The following is a 22,658-nucleotide window of genomic DNA, read 5'->3' on the forward strand; positions in this document are numbered from 1 at the left end:
ATCGTCATTTTGTTCACGTTCCAATGCGTCTTGCCCCACTGTGCGACTCAATATTCACCCTGTCTGCATTATGTACACACGATGGAGAGTGTAATACACGAGGAACTTTGCTCAAGTGATCACAAGGCACCGTCACAGGTAACCGCGAGACAGCGGTGCGCGGCCAAGCCGAACGTGCAGCACCAACAGCCGGCGACTAACATGCATTACGCTTCGGGCATACGAGACGTATAAACGAAATAATACTATTAGTAAGACCGAATTTGCTTTGAGGAGGCGATTCGGGGTTAAAACAGGTCAAAGCATTGTTCCTGTAGGCGCTAATCCGTCGTACAAGCCGCTGAGGCAATAGGTGTTCCTCAGGGATACAAATTGGGGCGGCTCCTATTTTTTTTAAATATATTTTATTTTATTTTATTTCATTGGAAAGCCAACAGACATTTATAAATTTATAAGATACAATTATACCATAAATACATATCATAAAGTCCAATTAGAGGCTTCCAAATAATATTGTTATTGTAAATGTTGTCACATAAAAAATATACATAACATAAAATAACTAATCATACAAAACTTATAATATTACTAGAAATGTAAATGTAATACATATTATTCCAAAAATAAATACCTTTGAATATTGGTCGCACATTATAATATATAATACAACTATAGTTGACCATACAGTGTACATTTATAATGTGCCTACATACAGAACTGCACATAACCTGCATAATATAGGCTGCGGATTCAAGGCGCAACATCATAACTTGAATTATTTTTGGAAATTTCACTTTTAAAGGAAGTTAAAGATACGTTATTAATATCAATACAATTTAATTTCTGATTACACATATTGCAGGTTCTATTTACAAATGAATTTTGAAAAGATTTAGTGAAACATTTAGAAATTTTAAAAAGAGATTGGTTTCTGGTCTGCGTTACTGGGACTCTAAAATTAATAAGTGATAGAATCTTAGGGCAATCTATCATGTTATTCAAAGTTTTATACATAAAAATGGCGTCAGCCATGTTCCTTCGAGTTTGGAGAGTTTGGAGTTTAGGTAAATTTGCAGATTCATCTGGACACTACCACTACAATTACGTCATTTTATCATAGGGGTAGGCAAAGAGGAAGGACTGCCACATACGTCTATCCTGACATAATATATTCCTAGCCTTTCAGTTTCATCTGCTTTTGAAATGACCAGATTTAAAATTTTGATTTGTCTGATCATTTCACGTCTTTCTTGATACCCTTCGTCCGACTACTTACAGTGTTATTTGATTTATTTAACTTCTTGTACATTTATTGTATTTTTCTGTGTCCGGGTGGATAAACAATACTGTTCTGTGAGTGAAATAACAAATACATGTTTTGTAATGTTCAGCGTAATGACGAAATTCATCGCTATCCTACGAGGGGAGGTGAGGGTTTCAGACTCCCCAAAACAAGTATCTGGGCAACTCAAAACAATCTGTATCAAAAAGGATTTTATTTCTTATTTTATTAATTTTTCACGCCCATAGGCTTTGATATACTTGGAAGTTATATAAAACATGAGTATATAAACAACTTAAAATTTAAAAAATACAATATAAAGCAATAAAGATAGAACGGTGTTTAGAAGTAAAGTTGGTATAAAAAAACACTTAAGATGTTTAATGAGTTGCCTGCGGAAATTAGAGATGTTGGGTCTATAGCATCGTTTCGTGGGATGGCGATGACTTTTGTTAAAAACAAACATCCATACGGGTAGAGTGTCATCAGAAAGCGTCTGGATTTTATAACAATATTTTGTTTTTTAAATTATTTATATATATATATATATTTTATTAGTTGAGGTCAACTAGATGTTCAAATTATTTGTACAACTATCTAAAATAGAATAAAATACAAATGACACCAGAATCCTGGACGAGTGTTTTTGACTCAACTCAAATTAAGTGTGGATAAGTCCACTTCGTAGTGTAGTGGTTGGCCCGTTGTTCTACCGTGCTTGAGGTTCCAGGTTCAATTCCTGGGAAGGTCGACATTAAATATTGATTATCAAGGTGGTTCTACACTGTAATATTTCATATTTCTGGATCGACACCCGAACAGATGATCGAAATATGGTACGTTTGCTTTATTAATACAGTACCCTATTTATTAATACTTACATTGTTTGTATTCTTTTTTTATACTGAATAATGTTCCCTCCCTGGGGTGTCCCGTGCAACCACGAACCTATGAACCACGAGGTGCAGAAAGGGGATGATGATGATTTTTTTGTTATTAATATTTAAAGCGTTAACTTTGTGTGCGTTAACCATGTTGGTTTGCATGTTGGTTTAATTGGTGTCCTGACAAAGAGACGGGTACACCTCGAAACCGGTAGACATAGAAAAGTCGGTAAGTGGTTATATACGAATATTTAATAACATTTAGTAAGATTACAATATTTGAGTTTGTCCAAATGTTCGTAGACAAAAGACTGGATTTTACCCCCTCGGGAGTCATAAAGATTACTAAATTACAACAGGGATAAGTAAGATGTTTTTTTTTGTTTTGACTAGTCTGTATTCTGGTATGCTGAAAGACTTTGGTTCGAATAAGCCCTCCAAAGGGCATATATTTTTGTATCTGAAATTTTACAAAATAAAATATATAATTACTAGCTTTCACTTGCGGCTTTGCTTACGTGATTTAAGAGAGCAAGTATTTCGGTAATTAATTTATTATTTGACTCTTTTATCAATAAAAATTTTCCAGATGGAATGACATATTTTATCGAGATTGAAAGTAACTTGGTCTTCCAACTATAGGAATGAAAGAAATACAATGATAGTTAGTCTATGGTGACGTAGATTTAAAGGTAGTTATGCAGAAAGCAGCCAGTCCACAATTTTGAAAAAATGAGATATTGGTGTTATTTAATTCAAGATGGTCAATTCTACGTTCGGCTTAAAACAGCCAGGCTACTTTCATACAAAAACTGTAATAATCACTTTCTGAAAATTTCGTGATGTCAAACTGTCATAAAAATTAATGTCACCTCATAGATTCAAAGTTTAAATGAGGTTACATTCAGTATTAGATCTGGGTGTCATTAAAATCATTAAATGACCATATACATGATTTTACTTTTTTTGTATTATAAAAAAACAAATGCTTGAATTATTTATAATTTGTCAAAGTAAAAATCATTCCAACTGTTGTGTAGATTTTATTATTCACTCTTTCCACCAAAAAGCTTTTATGTCAGTTTCACTTTTCTATGGCTAGCTGTTTTCTGCATAACTACGTTCAATTGTTTTTCTATTCACAAATCCAAAACGAAAAGAAAATTAAACTAACCATTGATAAAACAAAACAATTATAGAAATTTAAAGAATTAATTTCATATTTATTATTTTTGATATCTAACCTTACCGCCTGCTCATTTTTAAATCATGTTTTATTTTTTAAACCAATCAACAGGCTTATGAAAGTCCTAACAGATTGGCATTATTAACTATATATTAAATAATAACACTAATCTAAACAATCTTAAGGTCTTTTTAAATTTACAAAGGATTAATTATGGCATAATCTGGGCGGACATGGCAAGTGTATCATCGCGAGTCAGGAGGCACAACACCACTTGCTTATTAAATGCTTGCCTTTGCTGATGGGACACATCGACAGTACCGTTTAATGAGATTTGGTTCACTGTTCTGAGAATCCTTGGCAGAGGGGAAAAGAATCCGATGTTGGTTTTATAATTTCGAACAGCAAAGACAGCATTGGTACGCAAGTTTCGGTGAGGTACATTAAGGTTAATCTGAACAAGATAATCATGGGCATATATATTTACAGTTAGATAATAATTTGTGAAAAATATTTAACCAGCCTGTGGAGCCAAAAATGTTGCTCATTGTTGACATATCGTGGTTATACAAGTAAAAGTGACTATTTGCAAAAATGACGAAATTGAGATTATTGACTTTTTGACATCGCATTAGCATAATGCTTGACTGGTTAAAATGCCAAGTAATCTGACACTCTAAAAAAAACTCGTTGTTAAAATATGGGACCATTTGATAGAAGCTCACAGAAATTTGACAAGTAAAACTGACCAACACACATCGTCACTTTTATTGTTACTTTTATTGTTATTACAAAGAATTGACCAAGTATTATTTTACATGTATGTAAGTAGATGTCATCAGTGAAGAGTTAGTTAGAGTTAGTAGTTAGTTAGTTAGTAAAGGTACGTTTTGTATTTGACAGATATGTTTTTTTTAATAAAAAGATCATTAGTAAAATTTATTCTTTAGATTATTACGTAACACTTTATAATATATGTTCTTTTTTATTTATTTTGTATTTATGTGTTTATTTTATTAACCATTTATAAATTTCAAAAAATCCCAAAAACATATATTTTTTTTTTATTGAATATTTTTTTTTTTTACAAAATACATTTTTGAAATACAAAATAGGTAAATATACAGAACATCTTATATATAACGTTTCTACCTCTCTAATAAAGTAGATACTTGTGTTTAGAGAGGGAGTTCGTTTCACTTTTTTTTTTTTTATATAAACAAAGTAAATTAAAAATAAAAATAAACAAGGTAAATTAAAAATAAAAAATAAACATTCTTTGGTATGGAGAGTCCAGGAAGGGGTGAGTCTTAAATGTTTTTTAATTTTAGTTTTAAAGTTTAATAAGTTTTATTTATAGTTGTAAAATAAAATAAACTAAAGTACTACCTCCCTCAATGAACGAAACAAAAATGTTTATCTGCAAAATTTCATAACAAACTTTACAGGCAAAATTAACTAAGTTTTTCAATTTTTTATTTTATTTAAAAGTGATAATGTTTTTGAAATACGTTTATACTTTACATTAAAGTTGAAAGTACCGTACATATAATGTACAATTATCAACCACCTACTTGAAAAACCTGATCTTTGAGAAGCAATTGAACTCTAGAATACCACTAAAATGGCTCCCCTGAACATAATTGATTTTGTCACTTGGTCAATTTCTCTTGTTTGCCCACGATATTATACATTTTTTTCATGATGAAAAATAAGTATCCTATTTTACTGCTCAAATCTTCGGCTATCATGATGCAAAAAAAAATCAATCAGTCACTCCGTTGAGACTTTAATGAAATACAAACGAACACACTTTCACATTAATATTAGTATTAGTATAGATTACATTTTTTCTGACGCGCACATGGATACTAAAGTTATTTTGCCATGCAAGTTATATTAAAATGTAAAATAAGGTTTTAATAGCTTGAATAACATAATGAGTGATTCAAAGTTTCCAGTGATAACTCGCATTGTGGCATTTTTTGTCACAGAACATTTCCCATCTGTCACATCAGATATTCGCCGAGAGAAAGCAGAAAGTGCACAGCACAATACGCATCTTGTGATGCCGGCTTGTCACATGCGAGCCGTAGGCGGGTCGTTGTAACTTGATTACACCTTGCACATCGTTTCGTAATCATTAGAGAAAAAACATAATCATTAGGAAGCCCCACATGCCTACATTCCGCCACTTACTGGCGACTCTTTACCTTACTTTAAAAACGGATCCAAGATAACCATATTCTAAGGAAATAAAATGTATCATCATCATTGTCTGGATCGAGATCTGGACTTTTTTGATATTAGTCTTTCTAAATTTAAACAATCACTGAGATAGACCTGGGTGGTATTCTGAACGCAAAAGCGCGCGTAGAAAATGCATTTTTAACGCGTATTACGTACTAAATACACGCCAACAGAGCGATCTCTTCGCGCGCAATTCCGTTAAGAATACCAGCCCTGGGCTGGTATTCCAAACGAAATTATAGCGCGGTATAGCGCGTTTTTACGTACTAAATACGCATTATAGCGCGCTGTAAACGCGTTCGGAATACCAGCCCTGGGTGGTTTTATGTATCTTCTCAAGAGAGTGATTAATTTTAAGGTGTTTATTTTTTTAAGGCGACGACACTTTGCTTCATATATGGCCACACTGGTGATTAAACGTGAAAAAATATGAACACGTAAAATCAAACATGATAATTTTACTTTATTCAGTTGAGTTAACTAAACTGTATTAGTTTTATTTCCGTTTTTGCAGCACTTTTATATACCATTTGACGGCCTCGTAGTGTAATGGTCAGCGTGTTTGCTTACCATGCAAGAGTTGTTGGGTTCGATTCTCGACATAATTGATAAAAAAAAATATTTAAAAGGGTGTTTTCACACTATAATATTTCATAGTCCCTGGACTGGTACCTGAAGCATAAGACTGATCATCTTACCTTTATGTGATAAAAAAATATCAAGATGCGCTGAGATTGGTTTACCAATGCAGTGCCATATGCACCATTAGGTGCGTAAAGGGAATGATGATGGCGTTAAATCATCAGCGTGGCCATTATATTTTTTATTGTTTATTTATTTTTTTGCACCACAACAGGCCAGGAGGCCCAATTACAGTGGTGAATTACATCACAGAACACTCAGGCTTGATGAAAGTCACATTTAATTTTATGTGTTCTTACCGGGAATCGAACCCGGAACCTTCCGTGTGTGAGTCAAGCGTCTTGACCACTACACCAAGGAAGCAAAGTATCGTCGAATTAAAAAAATAATAATCTTCAAATTAATCACTCTCTAGGGGAGGGGGTAGAGAAGATCCAGAATACCATCTCAGATCTCGTCTTAAGGTAGTAATTTATTTTTTTGTCCTAGCTTTGATTTTCTTTAGTTGAGTTTTTCTACTGACATTTCTTGGTGGAACTGCATTTTAGTTATAATTATAAAAATACGCATATAGTTTTATTCCACTTTTATTTATAATTTTTTTACAATTTTATTACCAGTGACCGAGTTTCGTCGTGACCGACATCGTCAGACTGGTCTGACGATGACGATGACAACCAGTCTGACGATGTCGGTCACGACGAAACCCGGTCACTGGTAAAAAAATTATAAATAAAAGTGGAATAAAACTATATACGTATTTTTATTATTATAATTATTTTGTTTTATTTTATTTCAATTATTATTATTTTTTTTTTTTTAATATTTGCGTTCTTATGATTTACCCAAATATTTAATTTTGAGGGCCATTTTCAACGAGTTGTAAATAACTCACTATTAGAAAATGGAATAAAGTTGGGGTAGAGTGGGATTCGAACCACAGACCTTTGGTCTGTGAGTCCGAGACACTAGCCACAGGACCACAACCCAATCAATTATACATGTATGCATTGTAAGGAAATGTGTTTTCCATTGTTAAATGAACTGAATAAGTCCGTAAATAAATAATTTATCATTCTCCTTTCCACATCCTATTTATAAAGGCGCTAAAAAAATTGTGTTTTGTAAATCAAATAGTAAAATATTTTAGAGAAGCTTTACGGTGTTTTGTTTACTTAATAAATATTTCAATATAAAAGTTTTACACAGAACAATTAGAGAAGTACTTTAGTTATAGTTTTTCAATTGTTTTTTGACTGGCATAAAACACCCGTGATAACTTTTTTTTTAAACCTCAAACTTAGCGTTTCATTAAAGGAAAGTATACGTAAATGTTTCCCTATTCTCCTAAAATTGGTAAATATATCGGAATGCGCCGGAAAACGGAAAAAAATAGTTTTTTATGCGTTACACTATTTATGATGAGGGGGCTGAATATATTATACGCTATAGCGCAGATGAATCAGAAGAAATAATATCACAAACCAATATTGTGAAAGTGAAATAGGATAGAGAAATCTATTGAAGAAATGTATATATGTATATTGTAGGATAAGGAGAGAATTGATACTCGATTTTATTATTAATTCAAGAACCGTAAGTTAACTAATATTTATATTATGGTTTTATTTATTATTATTTCATTATTTTTTTTTAATTTTCATTTTTGCTAGGTAAGCACATATTAGAAGAAACAAAAAGACAAATAAAAAATACACTGAACAAATAAATATAGAATTTGTTTGAAAAAGAATTACCCAGTTAATGAAATCGTCGAGTTCAACAAAAAAATATGTGTGTTGGGTATTAAATCTATTGTTTTTTTAAATAAGAACAAGAATTTAAAAAAAAAAATTAAGTGTGATTCCGAATTGATTCTTTCTTTTCAGTTATTCATTTTAAATATCTAAATAAAAATCATAGGGAATCGAAAAAATGCAGCAAAAAGTAAAATAAATACAAATATTGAGAAATAAAAAAACAAGAGCCCCTAAAATATTTAACATGTTACCAAACAATATTAAAAATAGTGGAAAAAACTGGAAAAAGTTTTTTTTGTATTAACGATAGTTTTTAATCTTTATTCATGTAATAGAATATGGTATGATACTCGTATGTAATGTTTTTCAAATAAAATTATGATTAATGTAGGTTATGTATGAAAAATCGAAGCAACATCGTGTAAGAACCTGCTGACGAGTTGTATGCTTACAATTCAGTAGGACTTTAATTTTAAGACTTGTTTTAAATATTTAAAAAAAAAAAACCGAACAAAAAAAGCAAAAGGCATGTAGAATAAAATACTTATTTATTTTATTGGATAAACGAATAGCATGTACAAACTATATTGACAATTTCGTTGTTTATTAGTATAGGAAACTCATGCACACACCAAAAAAAATGTTTACACTTAAGACAATAATTTTAATTATGTTATACATAACAAATATTAAAGATAAGTAATGAAAAATCTGTATATAATAATAAAATCAATTAAATGTCTGCTTCTCTCAATATTTCATGCGTACATATCAAAGTAAGATGTTTAGCTAACTCTAAATTTTATCACTAAGATTAAATTCATGCATTCCTGTTAATTTATTAACTGGTTTATCTCATTAGATGTGGTTAACACGCTGATCCATTAATCTCATCAATAACTTTCTTTTAAATAAATTGCGCGTGAATTTGTAAAACATAATAATTAATGTCGATTGCTGAAGATTTATGTGATGGGAATAAGATAGGTTATATTTCAGGCACGAATCGATTTAATTGAAGCACGTGCAGAGTTAAATAGTGAATATCAAAGCAAATAATATAATATTATTAGTCTCAACTTGACACAGGACTTTAGTCTCGTGGAGTTGGGATTTGTGTAAAAAATAAATGATCTGTGAATTCATAACGCATGAAAGAACACTCCCACATTACCGGGAGCCACATTAGAGGATGGGTCATGGGGTCTACCACAAACTCTGCATTTGGGACCCAAAATATTGTTCGAATAGCCAAATATTGTAAAACTATGACAAATAATTTAAAAATAAATGCACTAGTTGATAGTTATGTTTTATTATTATTATGCAATGCAAATAAAGATGTCTGCTTTAAAATAGATTGTACCTATAGTCCTTAAAATATAACTTGATTAAAATAACAGCTGCCAGACTAATGTCAATAGTGATGGGAAATTACTGAGCACTGATCATGTACCGATCAAATCGATTTTATCAGTTTTTTCATGCAATCATAAAGGTTTGTTCCCGAAAATTGATATAAAAACGCAAAAACAAGCCTACTATAGTGTGTTTAATACATTCACAAAAAAAGAGACATTTATACTTTTTTCGTGAACATCATCAAATGAATTATTTTTTTATTCGATCAATTTGTCCCATCTCTAACGTTTTTGCAAAATGATGTAACCTTGTAAGAACGCCGTTAATAATAAGGTATATTTTAGTTTATTTTTAGTTTTAAGGCTGATTTTATAAATTTATGTTGATTTATATGTCAAGCATTGTGTTAAAAAAATACATTAACATACCAGATACGAATGATTTTTCGTGTGTCAATATAAATCACTTCTTAGACGTTACTACAAAGTTATTTCGTCACTTTTGCTGACAACTGTCAGTCTACTCAAGCTAGCTATATTTTAATGACTATAGTTAGATAGACTGACTATACACACTCCGGAGAAATCCGGAGAAAGAATTGTTAAGTTATGACTTTTTTATTATTAATAATGAAACACGTTATACATTAATAACATTAAATGCCCTAGAAGTTACAAAAAAAACTCATTTTTGACGTCACGTAAAAAAAACATTTTTATGACAATATCAATACAATTCAATATAGTAAGAAAACCAATATTTGAAACATAAAACACGGTATTTCTAGGGAAATATCACATACTACGAATACCAATAAAAATATGTCAAATGGATTAAGAAAAATTGATTGTATTTTCAAAATTAGTATGCATATTGTGGAGAAATATTTAAATACATAACTTCTAAAATCGAATTGTTAAAAAATATGTCTTTACCGCAAAACACGACATGTTTGACCTTGACAATTGTGACGTCAAGATGCGTGACGATGTTCTATTTAAATTTAAACGGCCACTAACAAAGTTCAAAATTTAACCAAATCGTGACGTATTAGGGGCGTGCCAATGCAATGGACCGTTTTCGCGGGAATTCAAATATGAAAATATTTTTTATGCTACTTATAAGTGAAACATTTTTTTGTGTATTTGACAGTTATTCTTACTATCTAAAAATTGTAAAAAAATTCGTAATATTTCCCTATTCTATTAACTATTACTATCAAAAATATGCTAGTACTATTTTTTAACTGCTACACTTTTAAATTTACTATTTGACTTTTCGTAATTAATTTCATCGGGCAGTTTATTAAATTGGGAACGGCCCACGTCTTCCACTTTCTGCCGAACTTCGTTGAGCGAAATTAAGATACATGAAGAGTTTCGTGAATCGTGGTTGCGAATAATATCATGATTAAATGTATATGTTCACGTCTACTTTTCCCACTGTTCAGTTATTAAAAAAAAAAAAGGTTTTAGATATAAAATTGCTATGTAAAAAGAATTGTTTGTTTCAAATACATAAAGATAAAATAAATAGTAGTATTTCTAGGTCACAAAACGTAAGTACGCGACCTAGAACAGGTGGTAATATCTTAATTCCTAAATTAAAAACAACCACTGCACAACATCATTATACTTACAGAGGAATATTTTTCTTTAATGAAATGAACAAAGGTAATAAATAGAAAGTACAGTCAGGAATACAATATATTTAAGTAAGAAGTAAAAAATTACATCTATTATTCTTCTTTATGTAAGTCTGATTGAAAACATCGTTTTTATCTTTTTTGTAATTTATTTATAGTATCATAAAAATATTATTGATTAAAATAAAATAAACCATTGTAAGACGTCACTCCCCATTATAAAGACAAGAATTGTTTATTTCTTTTACGTAATGGGAAACGTTAATGTAAGTATATGTATTTGATAAATGTAAAAAAATGTATTTAGTTTTAATATTGTATTTTTATTTGTTATTAATAAATAAAAAATAATAATAATTATTAAAAATGTTAAAAAATGATTATTATTAATACAAATAAACCTACATTATGGGAAACTTTTAGGGGAACCCAGTCGTGTATAATAGACAGACCTTTACTAATCGGATCTTAGATTTAACAAATATGGCGTTTCTCTCTAAACAAATTTAATAAAAGCGGTAGCAAACCACGATACATATGCAAACGTGATTTGGATACTTATACAAAAGTGAGAAAAAGATATACGTTTTTATAGTTGGCTAATTTATCGCCTCATAGGATACTACTTATCATAACTGCGTTACTTTTATCGTAAAATTGTAATATATGTACTAATATAATTTATATTTTGTAGGCCTCGTGGTGTAATGTTCAGCGCGTTTGCTAAACATGCAAGAGGTCTCGGGTTCGATTTCCGACATGGTTGATACGAAATATTTATTTAAAAGTGTTTTCACACCCGAATGTTTCATAGTCTTACCTTCATGTAACGAAAAATGATCAAAATACGCTGCAATTAGTGTATCAATGCAGTACCCTATGCGTCATTAGGTGCGAAAAGGAATGATGAAATAAGTTATTATGTGATATTTTTACATATTCCTAAACTGAATCTGCTGCGTATAACTTCATGAGCTGGTAAATGTAAATACCTAAGTATCCATTTTACCTTCTCAAATAATTATTTTTTTAAATATTATAAAAAAATATTTTTAATGTTATAAAAAAATATATTCTCCAGCTCCGAAGAATTATCTGCCAGCATTTATAATGCATTTTAAAATTTGTTAAAATCTCACCTTGGGTTTCTGGAGTCCACGTGGTCAGCATCAGGAGAAGCAGTAGTAGGGATCCATGACCCTGGAGAGAGTAGGGCCGCGCTGTGATCATTCTGCACGTTGTGGCGTCACCACACGTTTCTTAGTCCTACAAGGAAGGGTGTCATCTTACGCCAAACTGAAAAGTATAACAAAAAATATTTCATTCTACGCACCTACACGCATTCATATTTTTTTTACGTAGGTATTTATGAGATAAATATTTTTAAAAACCATACTATTTACGAGACTCATAACTCAATAATGTTAATAAAAAATAAAATATTTTTATGTTAGTGTTATCAATTTATAAATTTAATTGTTTACATTGCCCAAATTTCTATATTGGAAAAACTTCACGTAAATTTATAGTTAGAATCAAAGAACATATAAGATGACTCTAGTAATAATTTTTTGGAATTCGTAAATCATTTTATATCCGAAAACCATGATTTTAATTAAGAAACGGGTGTAGAAATTTTGCATGTCAATAAAATGGTTATCGTTTAGACAATTTAGAACGATTAGAAATTAGTAAAGCCATTAATCAAAAACTTCAAATAATGAATAATAAATTAAATTTAACTTCGTGTCCTCTTTCATTTTTCTGCCCTTTTCATACAATATTTTATAATATAAATAGCAACGCGTGTAATTATAAGTTAGTTTAATTCCTGACGATGAGGTAGTAACCTCGAAAGCGGTCGAAGTGTAACTTAAAATCAAAGTAGTTTATACAAATTTATAAACATATATGTGTAAAATATTTTTATATTAGCGTGCTTATTGCCAAATGGAAATTCCTTCCAACCAACCAATAAAATAAAGTGTAATATTTGATAATACATTTGAGTTACAATGAGTTATGCGAGAAAAAAATATACGTAGATACTCTAGCAATATGTGAATATATACTAAACTTATAAATACGAATGTGTGTTTGTTTGTGCATCCTACACGTCTCAACGGAGCGACCGATCGACCTGATTTTTTGTACAGTTATATAACTTGAGAGATGGGTAGTAAAATAGGATACTTACTTTTCATCCCGAAAAAAAAAACAGGAACATAGTAACAATTGGCAATATTATTTGAAAATGAGTAGGTGGTAAAGTAGGATGTCGAAAAGAATAAATTTGATATTGATTATATAAATTTCTATAATTGACTTGCTTTATTGATGTTTGGGGTTCGAACCGTCAATAGGGTCGCAATGAGTCACATCTTGCTCGAGGGTATAATTCTATTAAATGCTGCAAACGCCCAGTTGCATTTCACCGGCAACACTACTGACCAGTCCAACTCGTTAGCGTCCACGTCGCGAACCCTGGGCAATGGGATCACTTTCATAACGGTGTGATCACAGCAGATAACGAGAGGATGAAAGGCGAATTTCTGGCGCCCCCAAACCAGAATCTACCAGCTAAAGGAAGGTTACCCCGACAGAAAATTCCACAAAAAAAGGAAACGGGAAACCACTTGGATCATCTTTTCCCTGGAATCAATATGGCGATTAGATCCAACAAGCAGTTGTCCTGGCCTCGGAGTAGCGCAGGACCGAGATGCTTTCGCTGTGGTGATCGCCAACGTCGCGTCGGGGGGACCTGATAAGGCACCGCCAGAAGAAGAAGGCAGGCACACGCATTAACCTATGTTCCTAAATCTTCCAAAACTCTCTTATCATTGTTTGATTCATATGAACTAGTGACGTCGTTCAAAGTAAATCGTTTTAATTCAAATATCTTTTAATTTTTTTCGTACATTTTTAAGAAATTTTACCATGTAATTTAATTCTCAAATTTTTAACGCCCGATATAAAATAATTTTTGTATCCAATTTCCCGTAGGGCTGAAATTCCTCGTTGCAAATGCAGTTATCATAAATGCACCTTTATGTGCGTGGAACGATTTTATAGTGAGAAGGTTGAAATTCTTGAAATATTCTGCAATGATCTCGGCTGCCTTTAGAATTAGAAAGCAAAGTAAAACAATGCAATTAATTAATTAAAATATAAAATTGTTATCTAGTGCTAGTTTATAAACTAGGTGCAATTCTTTCTCACAGAACTAAGATCAAGTTATTTGTACCGTGCCGCAGTCGTAATGCGATTAACGTTTCGGAGTAACAGTCTTTTTACTTACTATATGGGACTTTTACAATGGCAAATACTCTTGGGCTATGTGAATCGTTAAGTTTTATAACTGTTATCATTAATATTTTACCGGCTTTATGTAATTTATTTGTAGGCGGGAATTAAAAGACACAACTAAAACGAAAAAAAATACATATTCAATACTATTTTAAAACGTATAGTGCACCTATCAAAATATTTCTATGAGGAAGTTCTGTGCTACGGGAAATTGGATGTAAAAAATGTTTTCTTACAAGCGGTAAAAATTAGAGCATTTTTGCGGCAAGTTTTTTGGGCCCTAGTGAAGGACGTGACCGAACACTTGGAAACATTAAACCTAAATTTGTTTCGCCTTCTCCATTCAGATATATTAGATATATCTGCTTGGAGAAGACGAAAATCGTCAGAAGTTGTCACCTTTAAAAATCCGCAAATAACAGAAAACGCGAGTTTAAGTTGATAAACTATCTCGAATACAGACTAGATAATATCTACTGTCACATTAAATGCGGTTTTATATTTTTTTCCAGCAAATCGGATTCAGAATGAAAATAATTGGATTATCTTCAGTTGAAATTCCAACATTAAATTTATAACCCATTATTATTTTTTCACGGAATTCCGAGTTAATTGAAGAGAAATCTCGCTGTATTGAAGATGAAATAATTCGGCACCATTAATATCGGTAAATCGATCCCAATTTATCCGTGAAGCTGTAAATGTACGTTTTAATGGACGTTAATAACGCCGCGCTAGTTTAGAGCTCTTTGCTTCAATTACAATTGAGTAATTATTTGATTTGAGAGGTGTGAATAATAATAGGTAGAATTAGAAATAGTAAAACGTTTTATCGAGTATAAACTTTTTTTATAATTGGAGTTGCTTATTTTGAGCCAAGCCTATTATATTCAAAGCTTATATTTATTTTATTATATGAATAAAACACAAGTGATACTTTAATCCACAAATTTGGAATATCCAGTGACCGGTTTCATCGCTTTCGCGACATCTTCGAGACTGGTATCTTTATTAAAGAGTTAAATGTATTTATACAGAACAGAGGTAAGGATAGATAATTCAAAGTTATATGCAAGTAAATTCAATAAAGTTATTTTTATCTTAAGGATCATTATCAAGAAATTTTCTTTGACAAATTAGAAATTCTCGAAATTAATAGATAAAAAAATAAACCCGACGTAGAATTACTTAATGAACAGATAACACATGTGCATTCTCCATTACTTTACCCATTGTAATATAATTTTACCAATGACTTTTTACCCTTTGTCTTTCAGAAATCATTATTTACAAAACCACACTCACGAAGGATGGGACACCAAAAATAAGATAAAATACTTAAACTCATTAAAATATCATTATATCAATTCATTAGTTAACCCAGAGAAAATTTCTTGATAATGATCCTTAAGATAAAAATAACTTTATTTAATTTACTTACATATAACTTTGAATTATCTATCCTTACCTCTGTTCTGTATAAATACATTTAACTCTTTAATAAAGATACCAGTCTCGAAGATGTCGCGAAAGCGATGAAACCGGTCACTGGATATTCCAAATTTGTGGATTAAAGTATTACTCGTCTTTTATTTATACAATAACTTACAATGAACTTCCATCAAGAATTTTCACTTACAAACTTAAATGCTTATATTTATTACAATAGCTATGTAATTTCTAACTGCTCTAACTGTTGTGTGAGGATCTGGCGGGATAGTCGGCCGTGGAAGGAACTTCTCCGCATTTGCTTTAAAGAGGAAACTACAGAAAACTCATTCATGAGAAGCTGGACTATTGACAGACATCAACAGACCTTGCGTTCTACTTTAACAACGTTCGGCATTTTGTGTCTTATTTTTTTTCGACAGTTAACTTAACTATTTTTTCCATGACATGGTAAAAATATGAATCGTGGACCTTCAAGATGAACCGGCTAGAGGCATTAGAATGAATCGTAAAATGCTACGCATTCCACGAACCGATATTTTCAGCAATGAAAATGCGCTCCTAAGAGCAAGAGTCGACAGACAGTTGCTGATTGATATCAAAATCCTGAAGGTGTCCTACGTAGGATGTAAAATTGCATAATTTTACCAAAAGGCGCGGTAAAATACCGTAATTTACGATATTTTATGGTAATTTTCGGTGAATAACGAATATGACTTACTAATTTTTATTTTCGAAGATATAACAAATAAGAGTAGCTTTGTTTTAGGACACGTTAAATGACAGTGAAAACCAGGTTTAGATCCATTGGGTGATTGTCGAGATTTATTATAAGTATGGGATGTTCAAGGTCATTCGGTATGTACTTTTTTCACTTCTTTGATAAAAAAGGGTACAATGTTTTAAAACTTAACAGGATCAGTGGACATAAGGTTTTTAGTAAAACCTTATACATTATTGAACGTCATATATTTAAAATAAGTCTCGACAACCACCAGATGGATCTCAACCTGGTTTTTACTGTCATGTAAGGTGTCCTAAAACAAAGATACTCGTATTTGTTATATCTTCGAAAAATAAAAATTAGTACATTTAATTCATTTTTTCCGAAAATTACAGCAAAATACCGTATTTTACCAAAATCTGGTAAAATTACCGTAAAATACCAGGGTAATTTTACTGCCTTGCATCTCTAGTTCTACCTAAGGCATATGTTTAGAGTAATAAAGTACTAACTGGGTACTGTTATTAATTTTAACTCAATAATTGTAAATTATTCACAGTTAAAAAAAAATTTAATTATGATTTCGATAAATTATTAAACTCACGAAGAGGATGATGATCTTCGTCTATTACAAGCTTGCAAATGCCTAGATTTAGGTTTTGTTCATGCAAGGGGTTTTTTGTATACAGAGACAATGTAAAGAACGATCACATGGCTCATATTTAAATGCAAAATTTTGATTGTTTTCAAATGGTTAATTTTCCATATCGGTAAATAATTTTTACTTTTACATGGCTCATATCATAAAAGTTGGAGAAAAAAAATTAAAGAAAAACTGTATATTTAACTCATTTTCGTAAAAATCGTCACATGGCCCATATTTGATGTGCAACGACGATGTATCAAATTACCTCATGTGATAAGCCCTTATGGCTTATTACGGTTACGATGTCTCCCAGGGCCGCGCTTATGAACGGCTATCTTAATCGGTGTATACTGAGACGGTATAAACTAATATCGATATTTATATACGAAAGTGTATATATTTGTATGAAAATTCAAAGTATCTTCGTCGGTAACCGGCAATTAAACATGTTTAGAAAAAATAAATTGTAAGCATATTCTATTTTTCGTACAGAAAACTTAATTTTATTTTGTAGATAAAATTGAAGATAAATTTTTACTTCCCATCAGAATACGTACCCAGGGGTGCTATTCCAATCTTCTCGAGGGGGTGGATAAGATTTCTACTCTACGTAATGTGGGGATTTTTTATTTTTTCATGCGATTTTGCGACACTTTGCTTCATTCATAGCCACACTGGTGATAAAACGTCAAATTACGTAAAATAAACAGTTTTATAATTGACATTTCATAGTTCGACATTATAAAACTGTTGGCCAATTCAACCTAATTAAGTGTTTTGGGCAATGCTTAAGATCGCAATAATGTTCTAAATGTAAATCATCGTGCTTATTTATTTTATTTTAAAACTTCAAGTACAAATAATAAGTACTTTGGTGGACTTGTTACTTAAAGCAATATCTATCAGCCAACCAATGTTCAGTTTCACGTGTTTTTATTTTACATAATCAGTGTGGTCATACATGGCAACAGTGTCAGCGCATTTGCCCACTATGCAGGAGGTCTCGAGTTCAATTTCCGACATGGTTGACCTGAAATATTTATTTTAAAAGGTGTTTTTACACTGGAATATTTCACAGGCCCTGGACTGGCACCGGAAACGTAAGACTAATCATCTTACCTTCATGTAACAAAAATGAAATGTTTCCATTATTGAGGGTATGGATTCGATTCCCGGCAGGGTGGACTTGAAATACTGATTTAAACGGGTGTTAAAACGGCAATATTTCATTATTCCTAGATTGAACGTTGAACCTTACTTTCATGTAACAGATGATCGAACTACGCAGCATTTGGTTTACTAATGCAGTATCCTATGCACCATTTGGTGCGGATAAAGGCTTGATGATGATGATTAAAAATATATCGTACGCACAAAACTAATAATAATCTGTTGCTTACATTACGGATCATCCAGACATTAAAAAAGTCACATTTCATTATACGGCGATTTCTTTTAATTGATTTATTAATTCAATGCTTGACATATGAATCAACATAATTATATAAAATCAGCTTTAAAACTAAAATAAACTTAATTATTAATGACGTTCTTACAAGGTTACATAATTTTGCGAAAATGTTAGAGATGGGACAAATTGATCAATGTAAATCGATCAAATAAAAAATAATTCCTTTGATGTTGTTCATGAAAAAAAGTATAAAATGTCTTATTTTTGGTGACTTTTTTTTGCGTTTTTATCTCAATTTTCGGAAACAAAGTTACATGTAAGCACGAAAAAACTGATAAAATCGATTTGATCGGTACATGGTCCGTGATCAGTACTTTCCCACCACTAGTCACATTAGTTTGCCAGCTGTCATTTTAATCAGGCCATATTTTAAGGATTCCACCGTGAATCAAACTCGAAACTTTGTGTTTGTTTACAGGATGGGTTCGTCCCATTGCACCGCGGGCCACCAAATTTTGTAGCCAGTTAAAAATCCGACGATTGCGAGATTCGCCCATACAGTAACGTAGGAAGTAATGAATCTCATCTGACGGAAATGTGGGTGGGTATTATTATACACACAATGGTATTGAACTAGAGTTTCACTAACTAGCCGCTCAAATATATTTTAATCGACTTTGATAATAAAATACCTATTAACAATGAATTTAATACGCGTATGCTGACATAACGGTCTGTACGTAATATTTTTTTTTGAAGACTTTAGACGCGTAAAGTCAAGGATGCCAGTAATGTTATATTCGAAATAATTTGAATCACATTTTGTTAATTTATACATTCAATTATTGCTCTATGAATCTTGAGGGGATTTTCAATTTTAATTGTTAATTTTGTATGAACTTAAAATACTCACTAAATTTGATTTGTATTTATTTAAAAAATGTAAAACAAATATTTGTAGATCTTAATTAATATTTTAATTACGTGTTACGAATTTATTTTGTGTGAAACCAATATAACAGATTTGAAATTTCAGCTGGTTTTAGAACAGGTCTGTTCCTTTGCTAAGGCTAAAAAAATAAACTTACATATTACAACAGAGATGAAGAACATTTAAGAGAAGGTAATATAGAAGTCCAGGCATCTACAGGGCTTATGACCTGTCAATGGCTGGTTTAAGTGGCCACTTTTACTCCAGCTCTTTAACTTCACAAACATCAACAGATGAAAGAATTGAAGGAATATAGATGTTCAAATATAGGCAGAATGGTGAATGTTACAAAATGTGTAAAAGGACCACTTAAACCAGCCATTGACAGGTCATAAGCCCTGTAGATGCCTGGACTTCTATATTACCTTCTCTTAAATGTTCTTCATCTCTGTTGTAATATGTTAATATAAACAGCTCCCCAGGGAGTTGAATCCAGTCCTTGTCTACCAAATTTTGGACAAACTCAAAATATTGTTGAAAATAAACTAAGGCTAATTTTTAAACAATTTAAACAAGCTTACATGTAGGTATTTAAAATACGACCAAATTTAAATGAAAATAACACACATGTTAAGTACGGAAACAGTAATAATAAATTGTGCACGACAAACTTATTTCACACGGGACGTTAATTCTTAGTAACGAAATAGGGTGATATATCCAGTACCAACAACGTTCTGTAGCTCAATCACAAATAACTATCGACGTGCTAATAAGCAACGTGATGACAATTTTTCACCTTGGTTGTTTATCGTATTCGCAATCACAATAGAATATCCGTGAACACCTAATATTAAATGTCAAAATATTTACGTTTCGCGACGCATAATCCTGCTGCGCAATCACACATTTGATTTTCACCGGTGTAAATATGGAAAATATTTCAAAACAGCTATTTTTATTTATTTATTCATTATTTATCATGCTAATCATTGCATTAAGATGGCGGTTGGCAAGCCAAATGTCAAGAAGAGCAGTCGCCATAGTTATTATAATTTAATTTATCTCTTTTGTATTAGATACTCCTTACTTTTTTGGAATTACAATAAGTATATTTTATTATTTTTATAGTAAACGCTGATTTTTTGGCAATGAACTGTACATATTTACGAGGAAAACAAAAAAATAAACTGACACGAGCGTCGACTTATGACTGCGATAACTTAAGCATGTTCATTGTGATCGCTCAAATGCATGTTTTTAAGCACGTCGATAGCTGTTTGAGATTGAGCTACTTGAGTTTATCAACTACATTTTTTTCATAGTGACGTCAAGAATAAAAGAACATGACCTATAAAAGGACCACATGGCGTGGTAGTGCAGTTCAATTTAGTACAGTTCAGTGCTCGTTGTTCATCTTATTATATATAATAACTTCTTGACTCTAGATTCTGCCTGTTTTGGTTTTTCCTGCGATTGCCTTTACTTTCATCTCTGACGTTCTGAGCAGTTATTTGGTTTTTCTATTTAGCTTTTCTTCTTGGTTTTTCGTGTTTTTTTTCTCTCTCTACCTATCCTCGCCTCTGTTGTATACACCATGATTTGGTCTGACACACGTTTTGTATATCCGAATTATGTTTTCAATAATCATATGTTCATTGTACCATACGACATTTCTTAGGCATCCAGATGTTTACTAACTGAGATGGATATGTTCTCATCATCACTATGGCAGCATCATCTGCATGGCATGTGATGTTAATGACCTTATCTCTCTTAGTAGATTCACTACTTTTTTTTATTCTTAAAAGCGTTTTTTTATACATTTACTCTGCTTGTGTAAGAAAAGGTTTTAGGCTTATATATTGTTGTGCTACATTTAGTTGTAAAGGTGCTAAACTTGCTTTGTTTCTTTGTTGTTCGCAATGTGTGTTATTTTCTAAATGTTAATATTATTTCCATCCCGAATTGAGTTGTTGTAACTCCTGGGAACGAAATTTTAGTGGGATTGTTACCACCTTTATGTAGGCACCTAGTTGGTGGCCTAATTTTGTGATGTACAAAGTTATGTGGGTGCACAGAATGAGAGCAAGTAAAACAGGGTACTTACGTTTTACACAAAGATTTATTCACGAAACTAAACTACTGAAGCTAACACATTGAAAGAAGGATTCTAATAACTATATTAGGCAAAATAAAATGAAGTTGGTAGATCTAAATTGGCGGTAATTTTGTGCCTCGAAGACGCGTGCGGTGAGGTCGGAATCCGGTAGTTTTCTCCCTCGCCGGTTTGGCCCGTTCGTACGCTCTACGTCGGCGTTCGGCAATGTTCGGCTCGTGCCGTCGTTGTCGACCCGCCACACAGCCCCCTTCCAAGTTTTGAAATCTGTTTTTCAAAACTGACGCTGTATCACCCTCCTGCCGCTACGCGTTGTGTATGCCGGTTGTTCTGTTGGTGTTTCCGTTTCTGCTGGACTGGCTCGTTCTTCCGCTGTCTGGAACGCCGGCTTGCACCTGTCCAGCGAAACCTTTTTATGTTCGCCATCCACGTCCAGTGTTACCGTCTTTTCCGCCCTGGTGATGACCTTGTAGGGCCCCTTGTAGTTCGGCATCAGGGGTTTGTACCCTCTGTCGTCCCTCAGAAACAAGTGTGTGGCTCTCTTTAGTTCCGGGTGGATGAAAACGTTACCTTTATTGTGGTGCTCGACTGGCCTTGGTTTGACGTTTTGCATGAAATTTACCAGTTGCCTAGTGTAGGAGTCCGGGTCAATGTAGTCGTTCGTCTGCTCCAGGATGTCTGCTGGTAACTTTAGTTTGCACCCATACAGCATCTCTGCTACTGAGTGCTCTGCATTCGTGCGCAGTGTGGCCCTCAGTCCGAGTAGTATGGTGCTGATCGATTTTGTCCACGGAACAGGGTGGTGAGCTTTAATGGCCGTCTTCAGCGTTCTATGAAATCGCTCGATCATGCCATTACTTTGTGGATGGTAAGGCGTCGTGTTGGAGTGTGCTATGCCTGATCTGGAACAAAACAAGTTAAAGTCCGTAGACATGAATTGCCTACCCTGATCAGTTATAATTTTCTCCGGTACGCCGTATCTCGCAATCCAGTTGTCCCAGATGGCTCTGATGATTGTGTGGGTCTGGATATCTGCGATAGGGATTACTTCCGCCCATCGA

At 32.4% G+C, this 22,658-nt stretch overlaps 1 protein-coding gene across 1 annotated transcript in view; it reads right to left on the reverse strand.

Annotated features, from left to right (window-relative positions):
• Cad96Cb (protocadherin Fat 4-like Cad96Ca) overlaps positions 1-22,658 on the reverse strand; it is a 116,338-nt gene that overhangs the window by 65,568 nt on the left and 28,112 nt on the right. Inside the window, exon 2 of the mRNA XM_088226742.1 lies at positions 12,151-12,307. Coding sequence (XP_088082868.1) covers positions 12,151-12,241 — 91 coding nt within the window. The 5' untranslated portion in view covers positions 12,242-12,307. The remainder of the gene's footprint in view (positions 1-12,150; positions 12,308-22,658) is intronic.

This window comes from Micrasema longulum, unplaced genomic scaffold, assembly GCF_059751315.1.
Source record: "Micrasema longulum isolate JH-2025_06_02 unplaced genomic scaffold, ASM5975131v1 h1tg000467l, whole genome shotgun sequence".
In the NCBI taxonomy this organism is placed as follows: Eukaryota; Metazoa; Arthropoda; class Insecta; order Trichoptera; family Brachycentridae; genus Micrasema; species Micrasema longulum.